The following is a 24,200-nucleotide window of genomic DNA, read 5'->3' as shown; positions in this document are numbered from 1 at the left end:
ACGTTAATTAGCTGCAGAAGGTCAGAGCTCGGGGCATACGAAGATGTTCCCCTTGGTCCTCCGCCGTACTACAATTCCCAGCAGCCCTTGCGGCAGGAACCCCCCTCCTCCCTTTCCGGAGGTTCGCCCCGCCTGCGCTGGCATCGGCGGCCTGTGATTGGGCGTTGTAGGAGAGCCTGCGCACCGCCTCCCCGCCCCCGCTCCCGGCCTGCTCCCCTTCTCTGGTTGTGGCCAGTCGTTCGGGCGTCTTCGCGCTTGACTAGCTTCCTGGTCGCTTCCCTGCCTACGGGCCTGTGAGCGGCAGGGTCGCGGGGCGGCGCCGGGCCGGGCCGTTGCGGCCCGCGATGCGGCGCCTGGGCTCGGTGCAGAGGAAGGTGCCCTGCGTGTTTGTGACGGAGGTGAAAGACGAGCCGTCGGTCAAGAGGGATCATCAGGTAGGGGTGGCCCCACAGGAGTGGGGGAGGGGAAAGGGGCGGGCCCCAGGGCGTGGGCGGGGCCCAGAGGAGGGGGAGGGGAGCGGATGGATCCCTGATGGTGGGGGAGGGACTCTAGGGCGAAATGGATAGAGCCTAGGGTCTGTGGGGTCTCGCACCTCTTTTGACTGGGTTTGAGGTGTCTGATCTGAAGGGGAAGAAGGTGGGAGTAAGGGGGGAGAGGAAGACATTTGGAGAGAAGAGAGATACAGGGATCGACAGAGATGGAGAGAAAAGGAAGAGTGATGGGAGAAAAGGAGAGAGACAGAAAGAGAGAGAGGTCACCTAGGTGGCTCAGTGGATTGAGAGCCAGGCCTAGAGACAGAAGGGTTCAAATTTGGCCTCAGACACTTCCTGGCTGTGTGACCCTAGGCAAGTCACTTACCTCCCATTGCCTAGCCCTTATTGCTCTTCTGCCTGGGAACCAATACATTTGATTGATTCTAAGAGGGAAGGTAAGGGTTAAAGAGAGAGACAGACTGACAGAAACAGAGATACTAAGACAGGGTTAGTTCCTTATCTTTGTTAGCAGCCCCTGGGTGAACTGTCAGCAGCCACTAAGCCAGGACTTGCTGCCTGTCTCTATTCTTATCCTTTTCCCTCTTTTCTCTTTCCCTCTCTTCTCCCTTATCTCTCCTCTCTCCCCTTCTCCCCCATTCTCCCTGTCTCTATAACACATACATACATTCACACATACAAATATTCCTACACATACAGTGTTCTCAAAGCCTTAGTGAAGTTTTATACTAGCTGTCTAAGCTACCGTACCTTTGACTGTTTAGGAAAACTTCAGAAAGACTTTAGGGATACTGTGCGTTTTTGTCCTTAAATACACACATACATATACATATATACACACAAATATACATACACACATACAAAAAAAAATCAGCTTGATGAAAATTAGGAGAGTAAGAGGTATTGGAGGAGAAATTATTCACAGTACCTAAAAGCAGTAAGACTAGGTAACTCCTGAATCTGGAAACTTCCTGTACCAAAGCATAGGGGCACCTTCTTTGAAACTTATGGTATAATCAAGTTGCCTAGAGCACTTGCCCATGGTCAAATAGAGGCAAGTCTTGAACCTGGATCCAAAGATCAACCCTTTGATCTGCTATGCCATACAGATACTGGGCTATAACATTTTCCTTGCTTCAGATTGTTTTCTCTCTTTTTAGCACGCATTTGGGGAAAATCCAAGATATCATGTCTTTTGCTAGAGACTTTTTGGTGTCTTTGTCTATAGATGGAATATAGGCAGAACTGACCAACTTAGACTCCTTGTCCTATGAACTATATTGACAGTTAATATTGGGAGGTGGCTTATTAGATTTCCATGAGAGATAAGGGCATAAATAGTTTCCAGTAATTATTTGTACTTAGTTTGTTTTTGTTTTTGTTTTTTGGTACCCAATAAGTCTATTGGGCAAGTATATTTTGGAAAAGAAGTTTCAAATATATGACTCCATCTATCTCAATGGTTACTACTTTTCTCTCAACACATTGCCCAGGATTTATTGGGTATCTAATAACCTTTGAATTGAAATCCATTGATTTTCAAATCTATATATCCATCTCTTAACTTCTTTCCTTGGCTCTAGTCCCATATCTTTTGCTGTGGACAAATCCATTTAGCCATCTTACTGCTGGGACTGGGACCTCACCATTTTCATAGGCTGGCAGACCATTCTACTTTTGGATACCTGTAGACTTTGGGAAGATTTTCCTTATACCAGGCTAAAATTTGCCTGTTTTCTATCTATTGTTCTTAGACTTACTCTAGAGCAAAATGCGTTTATTCCATCTTTCATGTGATAGCTCTACAAATAGTTAAGAAAGATTCCCCCATCCCACCAGTATTTTCTTCTCTGTACTAAACATCTCCCATTCAGCTGATCTTAGCTCAGTAACCTTCCTCCCTAATGCCCTCCAGTTTTAGAATGTCCTCCAATCAACAAATATTTATTAAGTACCTTTTATATGCCAGACACTGTAAGAGGTGTGTTGAGTAGACAGGTACTGTACAAAGAGCAAGGCAGTTTTTAATCTCAAGAAACTTTCATTAAAAAAAAGGTTTTTTTAATGACTAAGTACTTTATTCCTCTCTTCCATTTCCTTCATCCCAATAAAAAACAAACATTACCTTCCTAACAAAAGCATAGTCAAACAAAGCAAATTTCCAGTTTGTTTGTCCACAACTGTTTATCTTGCCTCATATTTTGTTCAACACTTCTGTCTAGAGAGGAATAGCATTCTTCATCTTTGGTCCTTTCTATTTTGTGTGTACCTAATTATTTACACTTTCTCTCCCATTCCATTGTGAAAACTTTGAGAGTGACTTTTGTATCCCTAGCACTTACACACAGTGTCTGTCACATGTTATATGTTGAGTAAATGCTCTTTGACTAAATGACTGACTTTGGAGAGGTGACAGAGAAAAATGAAATACCACTGAGGAAAATAGGGATTAAAATAAAGGTCAGCCTAGGATAGAAAAAAAGACACTTGGGCACTGCAGATAATTTTCTTGGAGTTTTTTTTTTTTCTTGGACCACCTAAAGTAAAAGGAAACAGCAATTCAAAACAATCCCTAAAAACCATGTCACAGTTGTTTCCTTAAGGTTTTGTGACTTATGCTTGTGTTACTAGAATATCTTTTGAAATATCAAGTCTTTAATTTTAAGAACTACTATCAATGATTGATAGGTGATATCGATAGAAAGAAAAGAACCTTTCCAAAGAATTTGTTGAATTTAAATTTAAACTTTTCTACATATAAAATTCTATCCCCAAATATAATATTTATCACAATGGGGCTCCAGCCTACCTTTCCAGGTTTACTCCACATTACTCCCTTTCCACATACACTTTTGGCCAGCTACATTAGCCTTTTGGTTGTCCCATCACACACAATGCATGTAGCACTATTGTTACCTCACATAGGTCGTCCCTCCACTATTAGAGTGAATACTTTCCTTTGCCTCTTCAGATATCTAGCTTACTTCAAAGTGTAGTTTATATGCCCCTATAACATGTGGTCTTTTCTGCTCTTTCCCTACTCCCAGGTGTCAGTGCCTTCCCCCTGAAATTACCTTATATTTAGTTATTTCTTATTATCTCTATATATAATTTTTTGTGGTCATGTTGTCTTTTCCTTTATGAATTCTCAAAAACAGGTGGCTCTTCTTGCCAACACCAGTTCTTCTACATGAGCATTTGATCACAAACCCTCCTGACTGCAGATTGCATCCTTAATTTATCGCCCCTCTCTCAAATCTTTAACTTCTTCCTATCTACTGGTCCCTTTCCTACTGTTTTAAAAAATACACAAGTCTCCTTTGTCCTAAAAAACAAATCCTTCTTATGACTCTACCATGCCCTCAAAGCCATCATCCTACATCTCTCTTCCCTTTTAGCTATATTCCTTGAAAAACTTTCTACACTCTACCTCTACTCTTTCCTTTCAACCCTTTGCAGTCTGCCTTTAGATCCTATCACTCAACTGAAACTGCACTACTAAGTTACCAATGATTTGATTTTGTAATTGCCAAATCTGGTGGTATTTTTTTCTCAGTCCTCATCTTTTTTCTGCCTGATGTATTTGACCCCTGATGTCCCTCTTCTTGATATACTCTTCTCTCTGGGTTTTTACTCTCTCCTGATTCTTCTTTTACCTATCTCTGACCAATCCTTCTTAGTTTCTTATAGTCTTATTTGAATCACACCCATAACTGTAGGTAATCTGTCCCATGCTTTCTTTTCTCAGTCTACCCTTTCTCTCTTGTTAACTTCATCAGCTACCATGGCTTAATTGTCATCTCAATGTAGGACTCACAGATCTCTTAAAGTCCAGCCCCAGTCTCTTCTCTGTATCTCTGTTCTGCAACACCAACTGCCTGTTAAACTTTTAAATTCACCATGTCCAAAACTGAAGTCATTATCTTTTCTCCTTTACTCTAAACTTCCCTTATATCTGTTCTTCTAGTCACCCAGGTTCATAACCTTGGAATTTTCCACAAATTTTCATTCTCTCTCATTCCATATATGCAGTTAATTGCCAGATCTTGCCATTTCTAACTTCACAATATTCATATCCAACTTCTCTGCTTATACTGGTACCACCTTTGTTTAATCCCAGCCTTCCCTCTCACTTAGATTACAATAGCTTCTTAATCTAGATTACAACTCCCTTTTTTGAGTCTCTGATCCTATTTATCCTCCACACTGCCATCAAAGATCTGACCTTGTGACTCCTTTTATTCTGAGACTCCAGTTGCTCTCTATTGTCTCTGAGATCAAAGATAAACATCTTTGCTTAGTTTTTAAATTCCCTAACATCCTGGCTCTCACTTGCCTTTGCATCTTCATTGGGTGTTGTTATTCACCCTCTTGTACTTTTCCATTAAGCCAGCCTGGCTTTGTCTCAGCTCTTCACAAATAGCAAGTCTACTTTTTCCATATTCATGCCTTTGTGCTGGCCATCTGATATGCCTACACCTTATTCCTTCCCATTTCAGAAAATTCCTCTCATCTTTTAAGATGAAATACACACCATCTTCTTCATGAAGCCTTCCTTGTTCCATCCAACTGCTAGTACTCAATCCCAAAGCTACTTTTCATATATATATCTGTATTTGCTTGCTTTATATTTATTCTGTGTATACCATGAGAATTCAAGCTCTCCACATGGACAACACTTAGCAAAATGCTTAGCACACAGGGGCAGCTGGGTAGCTCAGTGGATTGAGAGTCAGGCCTAGAGACGGGAGGTCCTAGGTTCAAATCCGGCCTCAGACACTTCCCAGCTGTGTGACCCTGGGCAAGTCACTTGACCCCCATTGCCTACCCTTACCACTCTTCCACCTATAAGTCAATACACAGAAGTTAAGGGTTTAAAATACAAAAAAAAAAAAAAAAAAAAAAAAAAAAATGCTTAGCACACAGACAGTTAATAAATATCTTTTGATTGATGGTGATGACATTGGTGACAATAATAATACATTTCATGGTTGAAATCATTATACACATACATATACATATATATGCATATTTTTTCAAAGTACTTTACATATTATCATTTGATCTTCAGAACAACCCTGTTAGATAGATGCTACTTTTAATCTCCATTTCATAAATGAAACTGAGGTTCAGTAAAGTTAAGTGCTTTTCTCAAGTTCAGAGAATTAATTAAGTGTCTGAGGAGGAATTTGAACTTATCATATTTTCCTGATTCCCAATTTCATAGATGGAGATCCATTCTAAGTACATTGTGGTTTAGGATTTGGATTATTGGCCTCTACAGGGTCTACTGCTGTACCCACTGGATCACTGGCCTCAAGCTTCAATCAGGGACCTGCAGTGGCTTTTGGCTCTACACTCTCAGGCTTGATACCAGAGATTCCTGCTGCCACCACCACTTCTGGGTCTACACTGCTTTCCTAGCAAACTCCTCCCTTCCACTGTCTTCTACCCTAAGCATTTCAGCTGGGTCTCCATCCACTTTGGTTGGAGCACCTGGTCTTGGAGTGCCAGGATTTGGATTAAAATTTCCTGGATCAACAAATACATCTACTTTCACTACCACTACTATGACTTCCACTTCCACTTCCAGCTTTGCTTTGAATCTGAAGCCACCAACAACACTGGGCAGTGGCATCATCCCTTCTACTAGTGCTACTTTGCCCTCTGCTACCACAACTCCAAGGCCCACAATGGATCAGGAGATTCCCCCAAGCTCTGTGATGACTTATGCTCAGCTGGAAAGTTTGATCAATAAATGGAGTCTGGAATTGGAGGATCAGGAGAAACACTTCCTTCACCAGGCCACCCAGGTGAATGCTTGGGACCAGACATTAATTGAGAATGGGGAGAAGATTACGTCTCTACACAGAGAAGTAGAGAAAGTGAAGCTGGACCAGAAGAGGCTGGATCAAGAACTGGACTTTATCCTGTCCCAGCAGAAGGAGCTGGAAGACCTGCTGGCCCCTCTGGAAGAGGCTGTGAAGGAGCAGAGTGGGACCGTCTATCTGCAGCATGCCGATGAGGAGCGGGAGAAAACTTATAAACTTGCAGAGACTATTGACGCTCAGCTGAAGTGCATGGCCCAGGACCTCAAGGACATCATCGGGCACCTGAATGTGTCTGGAGGGTCTCCCGACACCAGTGACCCACTACAGCAGATCTGTAAGATTTTGAATGCACATATGGACTCGCTTCAGTGGATTGATCAAAATTCAGCCCTGTTGCAGCGGAAAGTAGAAGAGGTATCAAAGGTTTGTGAGAATCGGCGCAAGGAACAGGGAACCCAGCCACCAGACCGTCTTTGACTAAATGGCCTGAGAAGTCTTGGATAGTGTCATTATGTTGTTCGTTACCTATCCATTGTATAAAAGGTCTTAGGCTCTAAGTTGAGTAAAACATACAATTATTATCTGTTGCAGTTCATTTACATTAGAGAAAAGTTTTAGGGTATTTTTCCATTCTAAATCTTGAGTAAAATATACATTACTGTCTGTTGCAGTTCATTTTTGTTACAGTAACGTTTGTGGGTATTCTTTTCCCGTTCTAGAAATCCTGAATAAAATATATAATTACTATCTATTGCAGTTAATTTTAAGTACAGTAAAGTTTATGAGCATTTTTTCCATTCTACATCTTTAAGAAGAAAGAAGAGATGCTTACTGTAATTTTGCATTAGTTATATCAACATTTTGTGAATCTCTATGCTCATTAAATTAGTCACAGCACTTGAAAAATAAAGATCTGCGTTATTACAGCAAGATAGAATATGGCAGAAATGGTGTATGGATTGGAGGCACTGAAGTTGACTAGGTTGAGGATCTCTGAGACTCATGTCAGAATAGTTATTTATCGTATATGTTGAAGTTGTCAGTGATGATACTTGGAAACAAGGGGAAGAGGAAGGCTAAGCCAGAGGCTAAGGTTATTGATGAAGTGGAGAGCTTCTATGAGATCAGTAGGTGACAGCAGAGTGGGCTAAGAAGTTTCTTTTAGTAAGACCTCATCTGGAAGACAGTAGGGGCCCCATATTTGAGAGGAATACATTCCAAAACCTACCAGGGGTGGCTGAAACCATGGATATAAGGTTAAGGTGAACACTTGCTGACCCCATACATATATATGTGTTCTCTTTACCTTCCTGACCCTCAGCTTAGCACTCCATAACCTCCCATCTTCCCCAACCCCTTTCCCCACCAAAAAAAAACTTTAAAAAAGAAAGTGAAAGTGTCAAGAAGTACAAAGGAAAACAAGAGACCACGCTTGCCCTTCTGTACTTCCTGGTCAGATAACTGAAACTGGACAGTCTTTCCAGGTCAGGGAGGTGGTGCTTCCACAATTGACCTTGGAAAACTGAAACCACCAAAAATGGAATCATAAATAAGGGAGCCTTACTGTATATATTGTTATGAGCACAGAATTTAAGAAAACTTGAGAAGCTGGTAAGCTTCCAGCATACAGGGCACTCAGATGTGGAGGTCATTGAAAACCATGTCATGTGAAGATCTGTTGAAGAAAGTGATAATAATTAGCCCAGAGAAGAGGATAATTACAGGGAACAGATCTGAAACGTACCATTATAGCAATTTCTTAGAATCCCTAGTTTCTTTCAAAGCTCAGTTCTGATGCCACTTCCTACATGAGGCCTCTGCTGATCTCCCCAGATCTTAGTGCCTTCCCCACAAAGAAGGACCTTGTATTTGTCATGTTGTTTATATATATATATATGTACATATGTATATATGTACATATATATATACATATATGTGTGTGTGTGTATATTTATATAATTTGTATATGTTGTGTTCTCCCCCACTCAAAAATGTAAGTTTGAGGATAAAAACTGGTATGTTACTTCTCTCTGTATCTCCAGCATCTACTGTGGTGCTTCACACATAGTAGTTGCTTAATAAATGTTTTTTTTTTTGCTTTGATCGATTGTGCTAAGTTTTGTGTTAGCATAGAAGTATCACTGAATTTGGAATTAGAGGACTGGGTTCATATCTTGCCTTTACAACTTAATTAATGTCTGTACAAATTTTGGCAAATTAGTGCTCTGGGCCTCAACATCCTCTTTATTTGCAGAATGAGGGAGTTGGATCTCTGAGATCACTTCCAACTCTGTGAGCATATATATGATCATGAAATTTCTGGAAGACTAATGAGCAGGTTGGGAAAAGATGAAGGGAATAATTGTTTGGCTAAGACACTCTTAAAGCAATGATTAAACAATAAAAGAAGTGTGTTATAGCATATTTTAAAGATATAGATGCTGAGGAAAGAAGCCTACAACTTTCAAGAAATGTGTTTATAGTGAAATGAAATGAAAATTCCTGAGTTCAGATCTGGCTTCAGGCACTTACTAACTGTATGACCCTAGGCAAGTCACTTAATTCTGTCTTAGTTCTTCCTCTGTAAAATGTGCTGGAGAAGGAAATGACAAACCTCTCCATTTATTTTTGCCAAGAGAACTCCAAATGGGGTCATGAAGAGTTGAACCTGACTGAAAACGACTCAACAACAAAAATAAAAGTTCCATCTGAAAAATAAGTATTGCTCCAGAAGACATTCTAAACTAGATCCATATTGAAATTCCTGTGAAGAAATAAGTATGATAATTACATGGTTTTTAATGTGGATAAAGTACTATAGAAAATACTGAAGCTTGATCCAGATTAGATTATCTTTCAGATGTTCTGGTAATTCTAGATTTCTCTCAATTAAAAAACCAAGAGGAGTGGAAAGAAGAAGGGTGTGCCATGTCTTGTATCTCTTGGAATTGGAAGAAGTCCCTGGAAATAAAGAAAATAAAATAGTTGAACCTCTTGAGTGTGGGTGTAGGGAAGAACAGAGGCCTGACCATCATGATCAGAGGAGATAACAGTGCTTCATTTGAGACATGAAGAACTTGGCTGATAATAACTTTTAACTTAAAGAAATCCAATTCCTTATGTCTCTATAACTAAAGTTCTTTTTTTTTTTCTATTATATTTACAAAGGAGAAAAATCATACATAGGCCTTAGGAATGTTATAGAATTCAGTAATTCTTTAAAAATGGCATGGGAAATAAGCTTTAATGACTTAAACTGGAAATTGTAGGAGAGACAGTAACATCTAATTACATAAAAATATTATGTATATCTGTATTTCTAAAATCATGTTTTCTTTTTTTCTCCTTAAGCCATTTAAAGTTTTGGCTACAGAAACTATAAATCACAAAGCATTAGATGCAGATATATACAATGCAATTCCCACTGAAAAAGTAGATGGAACATGTTGTTATGTCACTACCTATAAAGGTAAGGTATTAGAATTTATTTTCTGTCTCAGCATCAATATTGAGAGCTATTCTTAATATTGTAGAAAATGTGACATTAGACTGAAATGTTGAAGGGTTTGCTATTTATCAACCTTACTCTTTAGTGGAAAAAGTCTGTTGTAAGGTCATGTCTCATACATTGTCACTCCTGCAGGCCAACTTTTCCCCTCTCCTAATTTCTCTTGATATTATCCCAGTTCCCTGAGGCTCTTTAAAGTCTTCTGTGACTATTTCTTCACCCTTATCCCCAAACATCCACCAGTGGCCGTGTTCCTGTGTAACGGGTCGGCAACCTTTTTGGCCGTGAGAGCCATAAACGCCACATTTTTTAAAATGTAATTTTGTGAGAGCCGTACAGTGCTCACAGTGCGCTCCTGTAACAGCGCCTGAAAAAAATGGACTTTATGGCTCCTGCAGAAAGAGCCATAGGTTGCCAACCCCTGCTGTGTAATCTTAGTATGGTACATTGGGAAATGCATCAGCTCACAGTTTGGAAGACCTGTATTCTATCCCGCTTCTGACACTTACTGTTCTTCAAGCTCCCTGGACTTATTTCCTCAAATATAAAATTAGGGGTTTGGCACAGGCAACCTCTTAGGTTCTTAAGAATCCATCATATTACCTTATTTTCTCTTTTATATCCATACCCTTTTTAATGCTTAGAACTACTTCAGCTTTTCTCCCCTATAGTATTGTAAAAGTTTCCTATCTGGTCTTCCTGTTTTCAGCCTATTCCCCTCCATTGTATCCTTTATCTTGCTGCCTGAATAATCGTCTAAATCAGTGATTCCCAAAGTGGGCGCCACCGCCCCCTGGTGGGTGCTGCAGAGATCTAGGAGGGTGGTGATGGCCACAGGTGCATTTATCTTTCCTATTAATTGGTATTAAAATTTAAAAAAATTAATTTCCAGGGGTGCTAAGTAATATTTTTTCTGGAAAGGGGGTGGTAGGCCAAAAAAGTTTGGGAACCACTGTTCTAAATGATGATAAAATCCCTTTACTCAAAAACCTTAAGTGTCTTCTCTTTGGGATATAGTAAAAAAAATAACAGATAATAATAACAAGAATACTATTAGTCATTTGTACAGGGCTTTGAGATTTGCAAAGTGCCTTCCATATGTTCTCTCATTTGATACAATACAACCCTGTGAGGTAAATGCTGCAGACTTTTTTATGCCCATTTTAGAGATGAGGAAATTGAGACCCAGAGGGATTAAAAGATCTATGACTATATACCTAGTGTCAGAGGCAGAATTTGATCACAGACCTCTTGACTCCTAAGTCTGGAGCACTTCAGCTCTGGATTAGAGTGAGAATATTTGACTTCAAATTCCAGTTTTGTTAAAATTTACTTATTTTATGATCTTGGGCAAGATGTTTAATGTCTCTGGGCTTCTTTTTCATCACTTCTCAAAACAAAGGTCTTGAAATAGATGAGTATATCTTTTAGCTCGTAATTCAGTGATCCTGCTAAATAAATTATTAATTCTTCATCCTGGCTTTCTTCTGAGTCTGGTTCCAATTCACTTTTCCAACTTTAAATGATACTACCATGTGTGCTATATATGGCAGCTACACTGGTCTATTTCTTATCCTCCATTTCTCTCCTTTCCTTTGACTATTCTTTGCTCTGGAATGAACTCTCTCTGTTGAACAGCCTTCCCAATCCCTAGTTCACTGCCTTTTGAAACTTTTCAAGTATCCAGGAGTAGAGATGCCATCATCCCTTTGAAGCTTCCCCATACTTCCCACAAATCATTCTGAAAGGTATTCCTCAAACAACCTGGAGACCTTTCTCTAAGTCTTTTAACCTTACATGTGCCCCTCCAAATGCCCTTCCCATTGTACAGTGGGCATTTTTATGCCATTTCTGGTACATAAGACATTTGTTAGCAATATGCTACAGCCTATTGGCACTTGCCATATGTAATTTAAAATCAAAATATAAAAAATGGTAGTTGTTTTAGCTTTCTCATATGAAGTCTTTTTTTTTTTTTTTTTTTGCTGGCTGCTGGGATTGCCTCTAACGATTATGTTAATACTAATGTTGATTTAGATAGAGATGTTTTGAATGTAAAAGAAGAAGTTAGAAAGCATATGATTAGCACATACTTTTAAGAGGGAAGTATATGAAACCTGTTGAAGCTTTAATGGTTATTTTAAGTTCTATATTTGTGAAGAAAAGCTTCTTTCTCTTAATATACAAAGTATCTTTATAAATCTACCAGTAATCAGGATGTTTGTTTTGTAGCTTATTTCCATTTGTGGTGAGATATTTATGTTCATCACTCAGTTCTTCTGGTTCATAGTGCAGAATTGCCCAACTGGATCTAGATTGTGGCAACAGAACAGAGCTTTTCTGGGACTGAATCCTCTTGTCTTAACCATTAAAGCCCTGGATTTATTATTATGATTAATAAGAATTTTTATTTTACTAAAGGTTCTTCTCTCATCTTTAAAATGAGATAGTTAAACCTGGTGATCTCTAAGGTCTTTTCTAGTTCTAAATCTATGATCTCGTGATCCTGATGTCATTGATATTTAAAAGATATCCATTTCTCTATTTTTTTTCTGTGTATAAAAAATATAAAATAATACAGGGTTCTGTGTCAGTCTGAATATCCTTAAATCCTTTTCAGCATTTCAGTGAAGATTGCTCCGGCATTTAAATTCTCTTCCAGTTGATTCCATTGTTAAGACATTTTATGTAAAAAATCTTTTCCTAACAAATTTTTATTAACTGACTCTTAAACTTTTAGGTCAGCCATACCTTTGGGCCCGATTAGACAGAAAACCAAATAAGCAAGCAGAAAAAAGGTTTAAAAGATTTCTATATTCAAAGGAAAACTCAAAAGGTTGGTGTATGTTGTTATTTTGGTGGATTAAAGCACTTTACATCTGCTATTTTTTGTTGTGGTGTCAAAAAAAATTTTTTTTAGCATGTGTTAATAAGGATTCTAGAAGAAAAAGAATATCACAGTGTTTCTTTTTGAAGCCATATGATTTTGTCTGTAATACTGTGGAGAAGTCATGTTAACCTCTTAAGCACCCTGGTAGCTTTTTTTTTTTTTTTAAACCCTTAACTTCGGTGTATTGTCTCATAGGTGGAAGAGTGGTAAGGGTGGGCAATGGGGGTCAAGTGACTTGCCCAGGGTCACACAGCTGGGAAGTGGCTGAGGCCGGATTTGAATCTAGGACCTCCTGTCTCTAGGCCTGACTCTCAATCCACTGAGCTACCCAGCTGCCCCCCTGGTAGCTTTTTAAGACTTTTCAGTTGCAGAGATTATGAGGATCTGCATTCGTAGGAGTGTCTACACTTTGGAGTTCTTTATTCTTGTGAATTACAGGTCATATTTTTATCCTTAGCCTGTCTGATCTGTTTTTGTACACGGAGAAACATTTTAAAAACTTACAAAATGGACATTATTTTTAATATTTTTATACTATTTCTATGACTAGATATGTTTTTATATACTTATTTTTTGATATTTTTATAATTTCCCTATGACTAGATATTGTGTTTTTTTGTAATAGAAGATATATTCAGCCATTTTATTTCCAACTTCAAGTTACTAAGTTATATATTTATAACCAAGGTATTGAATTTTGCTTTCTGTTTTACTTAAATCCAGAATTTTTATTTAATAAGTTTAATAGATTCATTTTGTTTAATAACAAGAATGAAAAGATAAATATTTATACCCAGTGCTTGTAAAGGCTTCTTACTTTGAATTAAATTTCTTTGCAAATGATGCAGAAAGAATCATATCATCCATATACCTATTTGTCTAAGGGCTTGATTTAGATGAACTGTCAACCACTGCATCTTTTTAGAAAATTAATAATTAATTAAGAATAATTTTCCATGGTTATATGATTCCTATTCTTTCCTTCTCCTCTCCCCCTCTCAGAGCCAATGAGCATTTCCACTGGGTTATACATGTATCATTGTTCAAAACCTAATACTTAGGTTCAAAACCTAATATTCAAAACCAAATATTAATATTTGCAATAGTGATCATTCAAAGTCAACATCCTCAATCACATCCCCATCAAACCTTATGATCAATCATATGTTTTTCTTCTGCATTTTTGCTCCCACGGTTCTTTCTCTGAATGTGAATAGTGTTCTTTCTCATAAGTCCCTCAGAATTATCCTGGGTCATTGCATTGCTGCTGGTACAGAGGTCCATTACATTCTATTGTACCACAATGTATCAGTCTCTGTGTATAAGGTTCTCCTGGCTCTGCTCCTTTCACTCTGCATCAATTCCTGGAAGTCATTCCAGTTCACATGGAATTCCTCCAGTTCTTTATTCCTTTGAGCACAATAGTATTCCATCAACAACAGATACCACAATTTGTTCAGCCATTCTACAATTGATGGACATTCTCTCATTTTCCAATTTTTTACCACTACAAAGAGTGCAGCTATAAATATTTTTGTACAAGTCTTTTTCCTTATCTCTTTGGGGTACAAACCCAGCAGTGGTATGGCTAGATCAAAGGACAGGCAGTCATTTAAAGCCCTTTGGGCATAGTTCCAAATTGCCTTCCAAAATGTCAACCACTGCATCCTATTAGTCTCAGTTTATCAGTTCTAGTTAGTGCAGAAAGCTTTATGCTAAAAAAGTATAACCATTGTGTTGATGATACCAGATTGTTATTGTTACTAATAATAGTATTAATAATTTATATTTGCATAGTGATTTGTGCTTTTAAAAAGTTTTTATATCATTTCATTTATTTCCTTTAAGAGTTTATTTGGAATGTTGAAGAGGACTTCAAATCTGTTCCAGAATGCTGGATTCCAGCAAAGGAAATAGAACAGTTAAATGGAAATCCAGTGCCTGATGAAAATGGGCATATACCTGGTATACAAGACTGACTTTATTATATTTTTTATGTTTACTAATGGAAATGTGTTTTTTTAGGTTCAATCAGAAATTATAGGAAAAGATCCTTTATGTCACATGTGTCTTGCCCTGAGTGACTTTTGAATAGTTCTTTACTTGTTTGCTAACTGAAACAAAGGATTTGATTAAGAGGAACAAATATAGCCTGGTTCCTCACCAACTGAGATAAATTTGACAATACTTTGATTATTAATTTCAAATGAACTCTAAAACATAGTGTATATTCAGTGAAGGGTGTTCAGTACTGTCATATGGGATTGCCAGTGTGGAATGGAAATAGCATTCCTTTTTTTTTTTTTAAACCCTTACCTTCCATCTTGGAGTCAATACTGTGTATTGGCTCCAAGGCAGAAGAGTGGTAAGGGCTAGTCAATGGGGGTCAAGTGACTTGCCCAGGGTCACACAGCTGGGAAGTGTCTGAGGCTGTATTTGAACCCAGGACCTCCCATCTCTGGGTCTGACTCTCAATCCACTGAGCTACTCAGCTGCCCCTGGAAATAGCATTCCTTATAGAGAGTGAAGTCTTTCAGATGCTTCTGTGACAGTGTGCTAATCTCTTTAAGCCTCAGAACCCAACAATATGTGCCCAACAATAAGTGCTCAGAGCCACAATTATGTAAAAGTTCAGCCCACAGTTTTTTGAGGAAAAACAAAATTATCCAGAATATGACATGAAATTCCATGGTCACCCTCTCAAGTTGGTTCATCAGTATATACCTCTTGTATGGAAACCACTGATAGCTATTGAGCTAAATAGGAAGAGAGTAGATTCAATTATAAGTAGGAAACTGCACAGTGTTTTCTATCGCAACCTTCTTACTGCAATAAAATCTCCTTTTTAAGCCCACTGTATGACTATGGAGCAGGAAATTTCACAATTTCTAGAGTCAAAATCGTGGATTCTGATAAATACATGAGCATTCATAGTCTTTAGTGTATTATAAATAATTACTTGGGTACAAGAAGCAGTCTAAAATATATCTTCAAGAAGATACAAGACTGGAAAACTATGTGGGCCAATCATGTAGAGAGAACAAGGGTCTTGGCCTCCATTTTGCTCTGGTCCCCACAGTAATGTGAAAAGCCCTAGAAGAAAGCCCTTCCCCTCCAGCACATTGGGGGCACCTCTGTGCAGGTTTATTGTCTGAATTAGAGTAGAGTAGTGTGAGAGAGGAGATGTGGATGGGTTATCACCAGTACTCTGAGAAGCACCATGACACTCAATAAATCAGAGATCCTGTGATGTACAATATTGCATAAAACTAGCAAACCAGATTTTAATTTTTGGTTTTTACAGCAAAGCTCATTTATAGAAGGGGATGAAATAAAGAGTATCCACACAATGTCTGTTGGAATTATTTTAATATTTGGTGGATCCGTGATTTCATGAGTAAAGATACTCCCTTCACTGAATAGAAATTATAACCCCAGCATACTTCCTTACTCATGTCTTTCTGTAACTCCTCCAGAAATAATCCACTCAGTGTTTTTAGAAGCTATATGTGGCTAACTTCCTCCAGTCCTAGTTGTTGGTTATTGGACAAGAATAAAATGTTAAGAGTAACAGTATAATGCTTAGATGATTTCTTAACGTATTCCCTAGAGCTAAAATTCTGTGATTCTTCAAGTGTCCTGTATGTAGAGGATTGTTCTCTGTACCACGAGGACAAGTGGACAGAATCAGGGAATGTCTAGGCTTTCCCTTTCTCTTCTGTAAATGAGATTTAAGTTCTGACGTGTATAACTTTCTAAACCAAACAAAATAAACCTGATGAATTAATGAAATTAGTGAAACTTCTTTTTGTTTTCTCTCACACTGCTTATAGGTTGGGTGCCAGTAGAAAAAAATAACAAACAGTATTGCTGGCATTCCTCTGTGGTCAATTATGAGTTTGAACTTGCCCTAGTATTGAATCACCATGCTGATGACTCTGGACTTTTGGAAATCAGTGCAGTGCCATTGTCAGATCTCTTGGAACAAACACTGGAGCTTATAGGAACAAACATTAATGGAAATCCTTACGGTTTGTAAAGACTTTTACTTTTTTTTTTTTTGTCAGCAACAGGTAGCAATGTGGAGATGTTGGTCCTACTTAGAAAAGGGTAGTATGTGTTGACTTTGGGAGATAATGCCTGCCTGCTCTTTGGGTTGAATAGCATTTACATGATATTTAACTCAAATTCCACTGAGCTAAGGCTGCCCATGGTTAAAGTTAATCGACACCTTGGGATATAGTAAATTCCAATACACAGCAATATTTCATCTGATGTTTCCTTTGTCAGCTGATTTTTTTTTTGTCTTTTATTGATATCTCTTATTTTTATATTACTTTAATTTCTACACCTATTTCTCTATCTTCTCCCATGGCTCCATCATCAAAGAAAAGTATAAAAAAGGAAGAGGGAGAAAAAACAATTCACCATAAATGACCAAAACATCAACTGAGTCAGGTAGTACATGCAGGTTTCCATCCCATGTTCCCCTGCCTCCACAAAGAAGAGATGGAAGTGCATTTTCTTATTTGGTTTGGGAAGCCATACTGAGTTACTACATTGTGCAGCAGTTAGTCAATAAGCATTCATTAAGGACTTACTGTGGGCCAGGCTTACAAAGAAAGACAAAAATAACTTCCACCCTCAGGGAGCTCCTCTTCTAGTGAGGAGGCAACATGCAAACCATAATGTATATGCAAGATAGAGAGAGGACAAATTGGAGGTCTTCTCGGAGGGAAGGCACCAGCATCAGGTGGGGGCCATGAAAGGCCTCTGACAGAAGCTAGGATTTGAGCTGACGTTTGTAGCCAGATGGTGCAGTAGAGTGCCAGGGCTGGAGGTCAAGGTCAAGAAGACCTGGGTTCAAATCCACCCTCACTGACTAGCTATGTGACCCTGGGTAATTGGTTTTAGTTCTTCATCTATCAAATGAGCTTAAGAAGAAAATGACTGGATCTCTGTCAGGAAAACCCAAAATAGGGTTGTGAAGAGTCAGACATGACTGAAAATGACCAGTTTTGAAGCCAGGAGGCAGAGAGAGAGCATTCCAGGCCTGGAGCATTGTTGGAGTAACAGAAAGAAAACCAGTTTCACAGCATCGTAGAATATATGGAAGGGAGAAATGTAAAGACTGTAAAGGTAGGAAGGAACCAGGTTGTGAAAGACTCTAAATGCTGAAGTATTTGATATTTGCTGCTGGATATAATAGGTAGCCACCAGAATATACTTAGGAGGAGAATGGCTATTTCCTTTATGTTATTGTAGGGACTGTAGATGCTGTCCTGGTTCTGCTCATTTGACATTGCATCACTTCTTGTCTTTCTGTGCTTCTTTGTGGTCTTTATAGTTATACTTTCTTGTGACCCACTAAGGTTCCATTACATTCAGGTTCCAAAGTTTGTTGAGCCATGACCAGATTGGTGAGCTTTTAGACTTGTTTCTAGTAGTTCCAATTTTTGCTCCTAACAAAATGGCTGATACAAATTTAAGCCTATGAGACCTTTCTCTCTTTGACCTCTTTATAATAAAATATATAATATTATATATCTAACAGTAGGATCTTTAGATTGTAGGGTGTGGATATATCTTGTGTGACTTTAGCCAAGATACTTTACCTTCAGAGTCCTCAGTTTTCTGATCTATAAAATGAAGGTATTGGGCAAATGGCTTCTGAGGTCCTTTCTGACTTTAGATCTATCCTATATAAATTGATGTTTCTAAGAGTGACAACAGAAAATGGGGAAGATTGTGTATGACCTACAATGACAATACAAATGGTTCAGAAAAGAGTGAGGAAATTAGATGCTTCAGAAGCTTTACTTTTATTAGGGAGGGATGTAGAGAAAATAAAAAAATAAGTAAAGAGTATATATAGCCCAAGAATCAGAGAATAAAATTCAGCATTGACATAAGGGAAGAGAAATAACATAGATGGACAAAGCAAAGAATAACTTTTTGGGCATAGCAAAAGAATGTTAAAGTATGAGATTGGAGGCAGAGAGCAAAGATGTTATTCACTTAACTGAAGAAGGAAAAAATGGTCAGAAGTAAAGGAGGAACTTAAGGAAAGAAAAAAGAGAAGGGCAAGAGAGAATGAGGAATTCAAAGAACTTGAGCTAGGGATGGGACAAGCCTATGGGATTCAACAAACATCAAAATATGAGTACATGAAACTAACTGCAGTCTCAAGGAGGAAGAGAATAGAAAGCAATCTGACAGAAATGGAGGAAAACATAAGCTTAACAGATAATAACTTTGAGTGGAATAAATAAGAGTAAACAGAATGGATAAGAAAACAAAATCCAACAATCTTCTGTTTCAAGAAACAGATAGTCAACAAGCATCTAAAATACAAGGAGAATGAAAACAAGAGGCTTCCAATGTGGTTGACATCAAGTATTCTTCAAAAAATCTGAGTTGCAGTCATATTATAGAAGCAAAAAATAAACATTCACAGTGTTAAAGTAGAAAGATGTATCATATTTTAAGCAACCTTAGGCTTATTAACAACATATACACACTATTTTTAAATTTTAAAATATATCTATAGACCCATATTTCTCTGCCCATATGGATATGTCATGGCAAACATTTGTAAAGGAAAAGTTAAATGAATTACAAGAAAAAAAGAATACCAGCATTTATGGGAGACTTTAGTGTTCCTTTTTCAGAAATGGACAAAAATAACAGAGTTAAAGGGAAATAAAAAACTGAACAAACAGCAATATTAGAGTTGAAAGGTTGATGGCATCTTCTGACTGGGAACATTATACATAGTACCTTTAAAAATATGACCATTTTCCAAAGCATAAAAAATTATAAACCACACTGGTTCTCACTGTTATGCTGTAGCAAGAAACAAACAAACAACCAGCATAAATAGGAGCGAGCTCTGATCCAGAGGACTGACTCAGCCATGGCCACCTCAAAGGTTTCCTGGTTTGCTTTCACGTATGTCTCCTATAGACACTGAGGGTTTCGAAAGAAGACCAGAGCATATCTTCATGTTTGTGTTTTCTGTAGAAAGTGACCTATCAAGGCCTTTGGTGGTTATGGCTTCTTGGGGTTGCAGGAGGCTAGGGCATCCTGGGTACCCTAGGGAAATAGCCACTTAGAGGGCAGTGTTATGTTCTCATACTTAGCTGAATACTTGGTGCCTGAAGGTTTCCTGCTTCCCTTAGATCTCGGCCCCTCTTTTATCAACAGTAACTAAATATTCTTGTATTGATTTGCCTAATTTATACTTCCCTCTCTCAGCTTCTAGTGTCCTCTCACTAAAAGATCATCTTGCATTTATTTATTTATTTATTTATTTAGCTGTTTATGTATGTATGTATGTATGTGTTTATTTTTTTCCTAGTTTAGAGTTGAGATGATTTATTTTTTAATTTTTGAGTCATGTTGCTCAAAATGAGATATTATAGTCTAGATACATTTTTTTAATTTTTATTTTGAATACTTTCCCATAGTTACATATTTCATGTTCTTTTCCTCTCCCCCAAACTCCCCTAACCCTCCCTTAGCTGACCATTCCACTGGGTTTTACATGTATCATTGATCAAGACCTAATTTCATATTATTGATATTTGGAATAGAGTTATCTTTTAGTGTCTACATTCCCAATCATCTCTCCATCGACCCATGTGTTCAAGCAATTGTTTTTCTTCTGTGTTTCTACTCCCACAGTTCTTCCTCTGAATGTGGCTAGTTTTCTTTCTCATAAGTCCCTCAGCCTTGCTCTGCATCCTTGTATTGCTGCTAGTAGAGAAGTCCGTTATGTTCTATTACACAGTGTATCTGTCTGTGTACAATGTTCTCCTGGTTCTGCTCCTTTCACTCTGCATCAATTCCTGGAGGGTTATTTATTTTTTATATATTTATTCATATATCCGATCCTAATCCTTAAGGGCATGACTTATTTTTGTCTTTTTATCCCTAGCACCTAACACAGCAGCTGTCACATAACAAGAACTTGATAAAATGTTTATTCATTTATTTATAGATATATTCCTAAAGTTAATTCCTACAAAAATATATACCATAAAATAGATAAATGTTAATGGAAATTTTGTTAACATCTCTTTCCATAAAAAAATGTAGATTTTCAGTGTTGATTGGTCATCTAAATGGGCTTATTTCCTATCTAAGATACAAAAAAGTGAACTAAGATTTACTGTCATCAGTTTACTATGCATTTTGAATATATTTAATTGAATTTAGATTGTTTTCCATGGCACTTAGTAATTTGTTATAAACTTTAGTTAAAATAGAAAAGCATTTCTTTATTAACTATTGTATGTGATTACTGAACATTATTTTTTGTTGTTGTTCAATGTTGTTTGATTCTTGTGATCCCAGTCAGGGTTTTCATGGCAAAGATAATGGACTGGTTTGCCATTTCCTTCTCCTTTTTGTAAGAATTAAATTTTAATGGTTTGACTGAAATATAGGAAGATTATAAATAATAACAGTGGTTGCCGGTTCATAGTAATATTGCTCAAAGTCGAAATGACTTTTAATAGTTTTTATTTACAAAAGAGGTGGAAAGGGTGAAAGCAGAGAAATACAAAAGAGTAGAGAAAACATTAGCTTATCTAAATAAATAATTCTATACTGCTCCAGTGCTCAACTCAGCCAGGAGTTGTTGACCTTCAACTGGAATTAAACTCTCTCTAGAAGACAGGAAGGGAAAGCCAGCTATCCACTTACCCAAGTTCCCTCCAAGAGGTAGGCCAAGACGATGACTCAAGCTGAAGGTGATTCCCGAGGTCGATTTTCTTCCTTGAGTCAACCTTCTTCTTGAAGCTGACTTCCTTCTTGAAGTCCATCTCCTTGAAGCTGACTTCCTTCTTGGAGTGACTTTTTTTAGCCCCAGAAATTCAGGGCCTTTTATAGTGGCTTCTTGTCTCTTCCCCTTTTCACAAAGGCCAGTAAGAGCTTCTAAATTGCCCAACACTGCCCAAGGGGTAGTGTTTGTGGGAACCATTTCTCACCTCTGGAAAGGTGAATACTCATCAAAAAAAGAGTTCACAGATTCCTGACTGACTGAGGTATGAATTCTCATTTCATACCTGACTAGTTGAGTTGAAAGGGTGGAGAGCTCCCCCACCTGGTGCTAAGTAGGGTGTTCAAGCTTTTGTCGATTCAATTCTAGACAAAGGAGAGTCTTCACAATCTAGTGAGGTACTAAGTAGGGGTACTTAAGTTATTTTTAACCAAGAATTAACTCAAAATAGACAAAGGGAATAAAGGATTCCCTTTCACAAGTATAAGCTCAGAACAAAGAATTCCCTTTTACATTTTGGAAACTGAGGCAAATAGGATCACATAGCTGGTAAGAGTCTGAGGCCAGATTTGAACTCTAGAAGATAAATTCTTCTTGACTTGAGGCTCAGCAATTAGTGAACCTTATGGGGGAGCTATAAAAGAAATAGAGTTCTCCGACTTATCTAGACAGGCTTTTGGGGCTAGTGGTGGAGACAAAACCCACAGATTTAGTTTGAGGTTAATTATTTTGAGCCTTAACGTAGTCTGTTATGCTTAAAATGGCATCACTACCCTATTTTTTTTTTTAAACCCTTACCTTCTGTCTTGGAGTCAATACTGTGTATTGGCTCCAAGGCAGAAGAGTGGTAAGGGTAGGCAATGGGGGTCAAGTGACTTGCCCAGGGTCACACAGCTGGGCACTACCCTATTTTTGATAGAATTTCAACATGCTTTTCAAAGGTTAAGTAGAGGGAGTACTTGATGTAATTTATAGTGATTTTTGCTACTAATAAATTTAGCAGGATAGGGGAGAAAGAGGGAAGGGAAAGGGAAAGGAAGAGAATTGAAAAGCAAGCTGATGTAGAGGGGCCGAATTAGGGAGTAATGACTTGTTTCATACAGTCTATTTGTAGGATATTTGAACTGCATTGTTACTGAATAGAAAGTTCCAAAGTTAGATAAGACATGATTCCTTCCCTCAAATTTATAATTCAGCAGGGGATGAATTTGGAGATAGTGAGAATCAATAGAATCTTTAAGTTGGAACAGATCAGAGAGATCTTCTACACATGACTTCTAAACAGAGGTCCTTCTAGAACATTCTATAGTTTGACCATCATGTGATGGGGAATTCATTACTTTAGGATATGACCCAGTCTATTTTTTGGACAGTTCTAATTTTAGGGAAGATCTTTTTATTGAAGGAGCCATAAATTTCCCTCTCCACAACTTCTCATTGGTTCTTATTTTACCCTTTGAGACCAGTTAAATACATTCCTCTTTCCACATGACAACCATTCCAATACTTGAGAATAGAACTGGAATGATAGACTGAAATTCTATCATAGAGTTCTTTGAGAAGTCATTTGTACTATAAAAGTAACTTCTCCTTCCTAAATGTCTTGTGTGCTTTCTTGTCTATAAAGTAAGGTATACAGCTAACACTGTAGGTGAATTTGTCTTTCAGGATTAGGAAGCAAAAAGCATCCAGTACATCTTCTTGTGCCACATGGAGCATTTCAAATAAAAAACCAGCCTGCACTGAAGCATCATGACCTGCTGTCTTGGTTTGAGGGTTGTAGAGAAGGAAGAATCGAAGGGATAGTCTGGCACTGCAACGATGGCTGTTTAATCAAGGTCATTAGATAAAGAGAGCTGGCTGTCTGAACTTCACAGTAGGATGTGGAAGTGACTTAGAATGGTTCTTTTTTTTGCCCAAAGAAGGAAAGCATATCACTTCCAGTTTAAGTACAAAGAAATTAATTTATCCCACTACTATATTTACTATTTTTACTCTGAACTTTACCAAAGTTGTGCATGTGTTCATGTATGCTTGGGATGGGTGTGATTTAATTCAGTACTAATGCAGCATCTGACAATGGAAGGATGAAGTGTTTAAATCTGATCTTAAAAAAGTCCAAATTTTAAAAGTTCTGTTTACTTCCTTTATAGGGGAATGAATAATAGTTTTGTCAGACTCCTGAAAGTTTATTTGGTATTCAAAGAATATGTTTTCTAAACAGCATATTACATGGAATAGGGCCTTGACAAGTCCTCTAATTCCCCCTAAGTTCATTTTTCTTGTAGAACTAGTCAGTTACTTTTCTTTTTTCTGAATTTAGTATTTATGGGCAAATGCTAATGTTGTTATTATTTTTTTAATAGGTTCATCGTCATCATCTCGGTTTACGGTGGCCCATTCCAGATACTTACATGAATTCACAACCAGTTATTATCAATATGAACAGAACGAGATATGACTGTGCTTTTGATTCCAAGTGTTTGTTTAATCATTTTTCAAAGCTAGATAATCAAAAATTTGGCAGACTCAAAGATATAAAACTAGATGTATGAATTTGAAGTGAAAATGCAATTGAAAATCAGCTATAACAGCTTTATAACTTTTGAATATTGGGTCTTTTTCCAGTTGAAAAGTGAAATATCTCAAGAGCGCATTTGACACAGCTGAATTACCTGCCCATTAGCATTTGATT

General features: G+C 37.8%; 2 protein-coding genes across 2 annotated transcripts; both read left to right on the top strand.

Moving 5' to 3' along the window:
* The first annotated feature begins 240 nt into the window (after positions 1-240).
* On the top strand, positions 241-24,066 carry C5H12orf29 (chromosome 5 C12orf29 homolog). The gene is made up of 7 exons (XM_044678445.1): positions 241-434; positions 9,674-9,791; positions 12,571-12,666; positions 14,569-14,685; positions 16,554-16,751; positions 23,174-23,343; positions 23,872-24,066. The coding sequence occupies exons 1-7, from the start codon at positions 345-347 to the stop codon at positions 24,058-24,060; spliced, it is 978 nt and encodes a 325-aa protein (XP_044534380.1). The 5' UTR covers positions 241-344; the 3' UTR covers positions 24,061-24,066.
* LOC123249232 (nuclear pore glycoprotein p62-like) lies at positions 3,284-7,025 on the top strand. The gene is given in 4 exon segments (XM_044678211.1): positions 3,284-3,308; positions 5,737-5,907; positions 5,910-6,772; positions 6,774-7,025. Coding segments are annotated over 4 exon segments (1,089 nt in total). The 3' UTR covers positions 6,804-7,025.
* Positions 24,067-24,200: the final 134 nt, after the last annotated feature.

The sequence above is a fragment of the Gracilinanus agilis genome, chromosome 5 (assembly GCF_016433145.1).
Source record: "Gracilinanus agilis isolate LMUSP501 chromosome 5, AgileGrace, whole genome shotgun sequence".
Classification (NCBI taxonomy): domain Eukaryota; kingdom Metazoa; phylum Chordata; class Mammalia; order Didelphimorphia; family Didelphidae; genus Gracilinanus; species Gracilinanus agilis.
The sequence above is the reverse complement of the archived record's forward strand: the minus strand, read 5'-3'. Positions and strand labels throughout refer to the sequence as shown.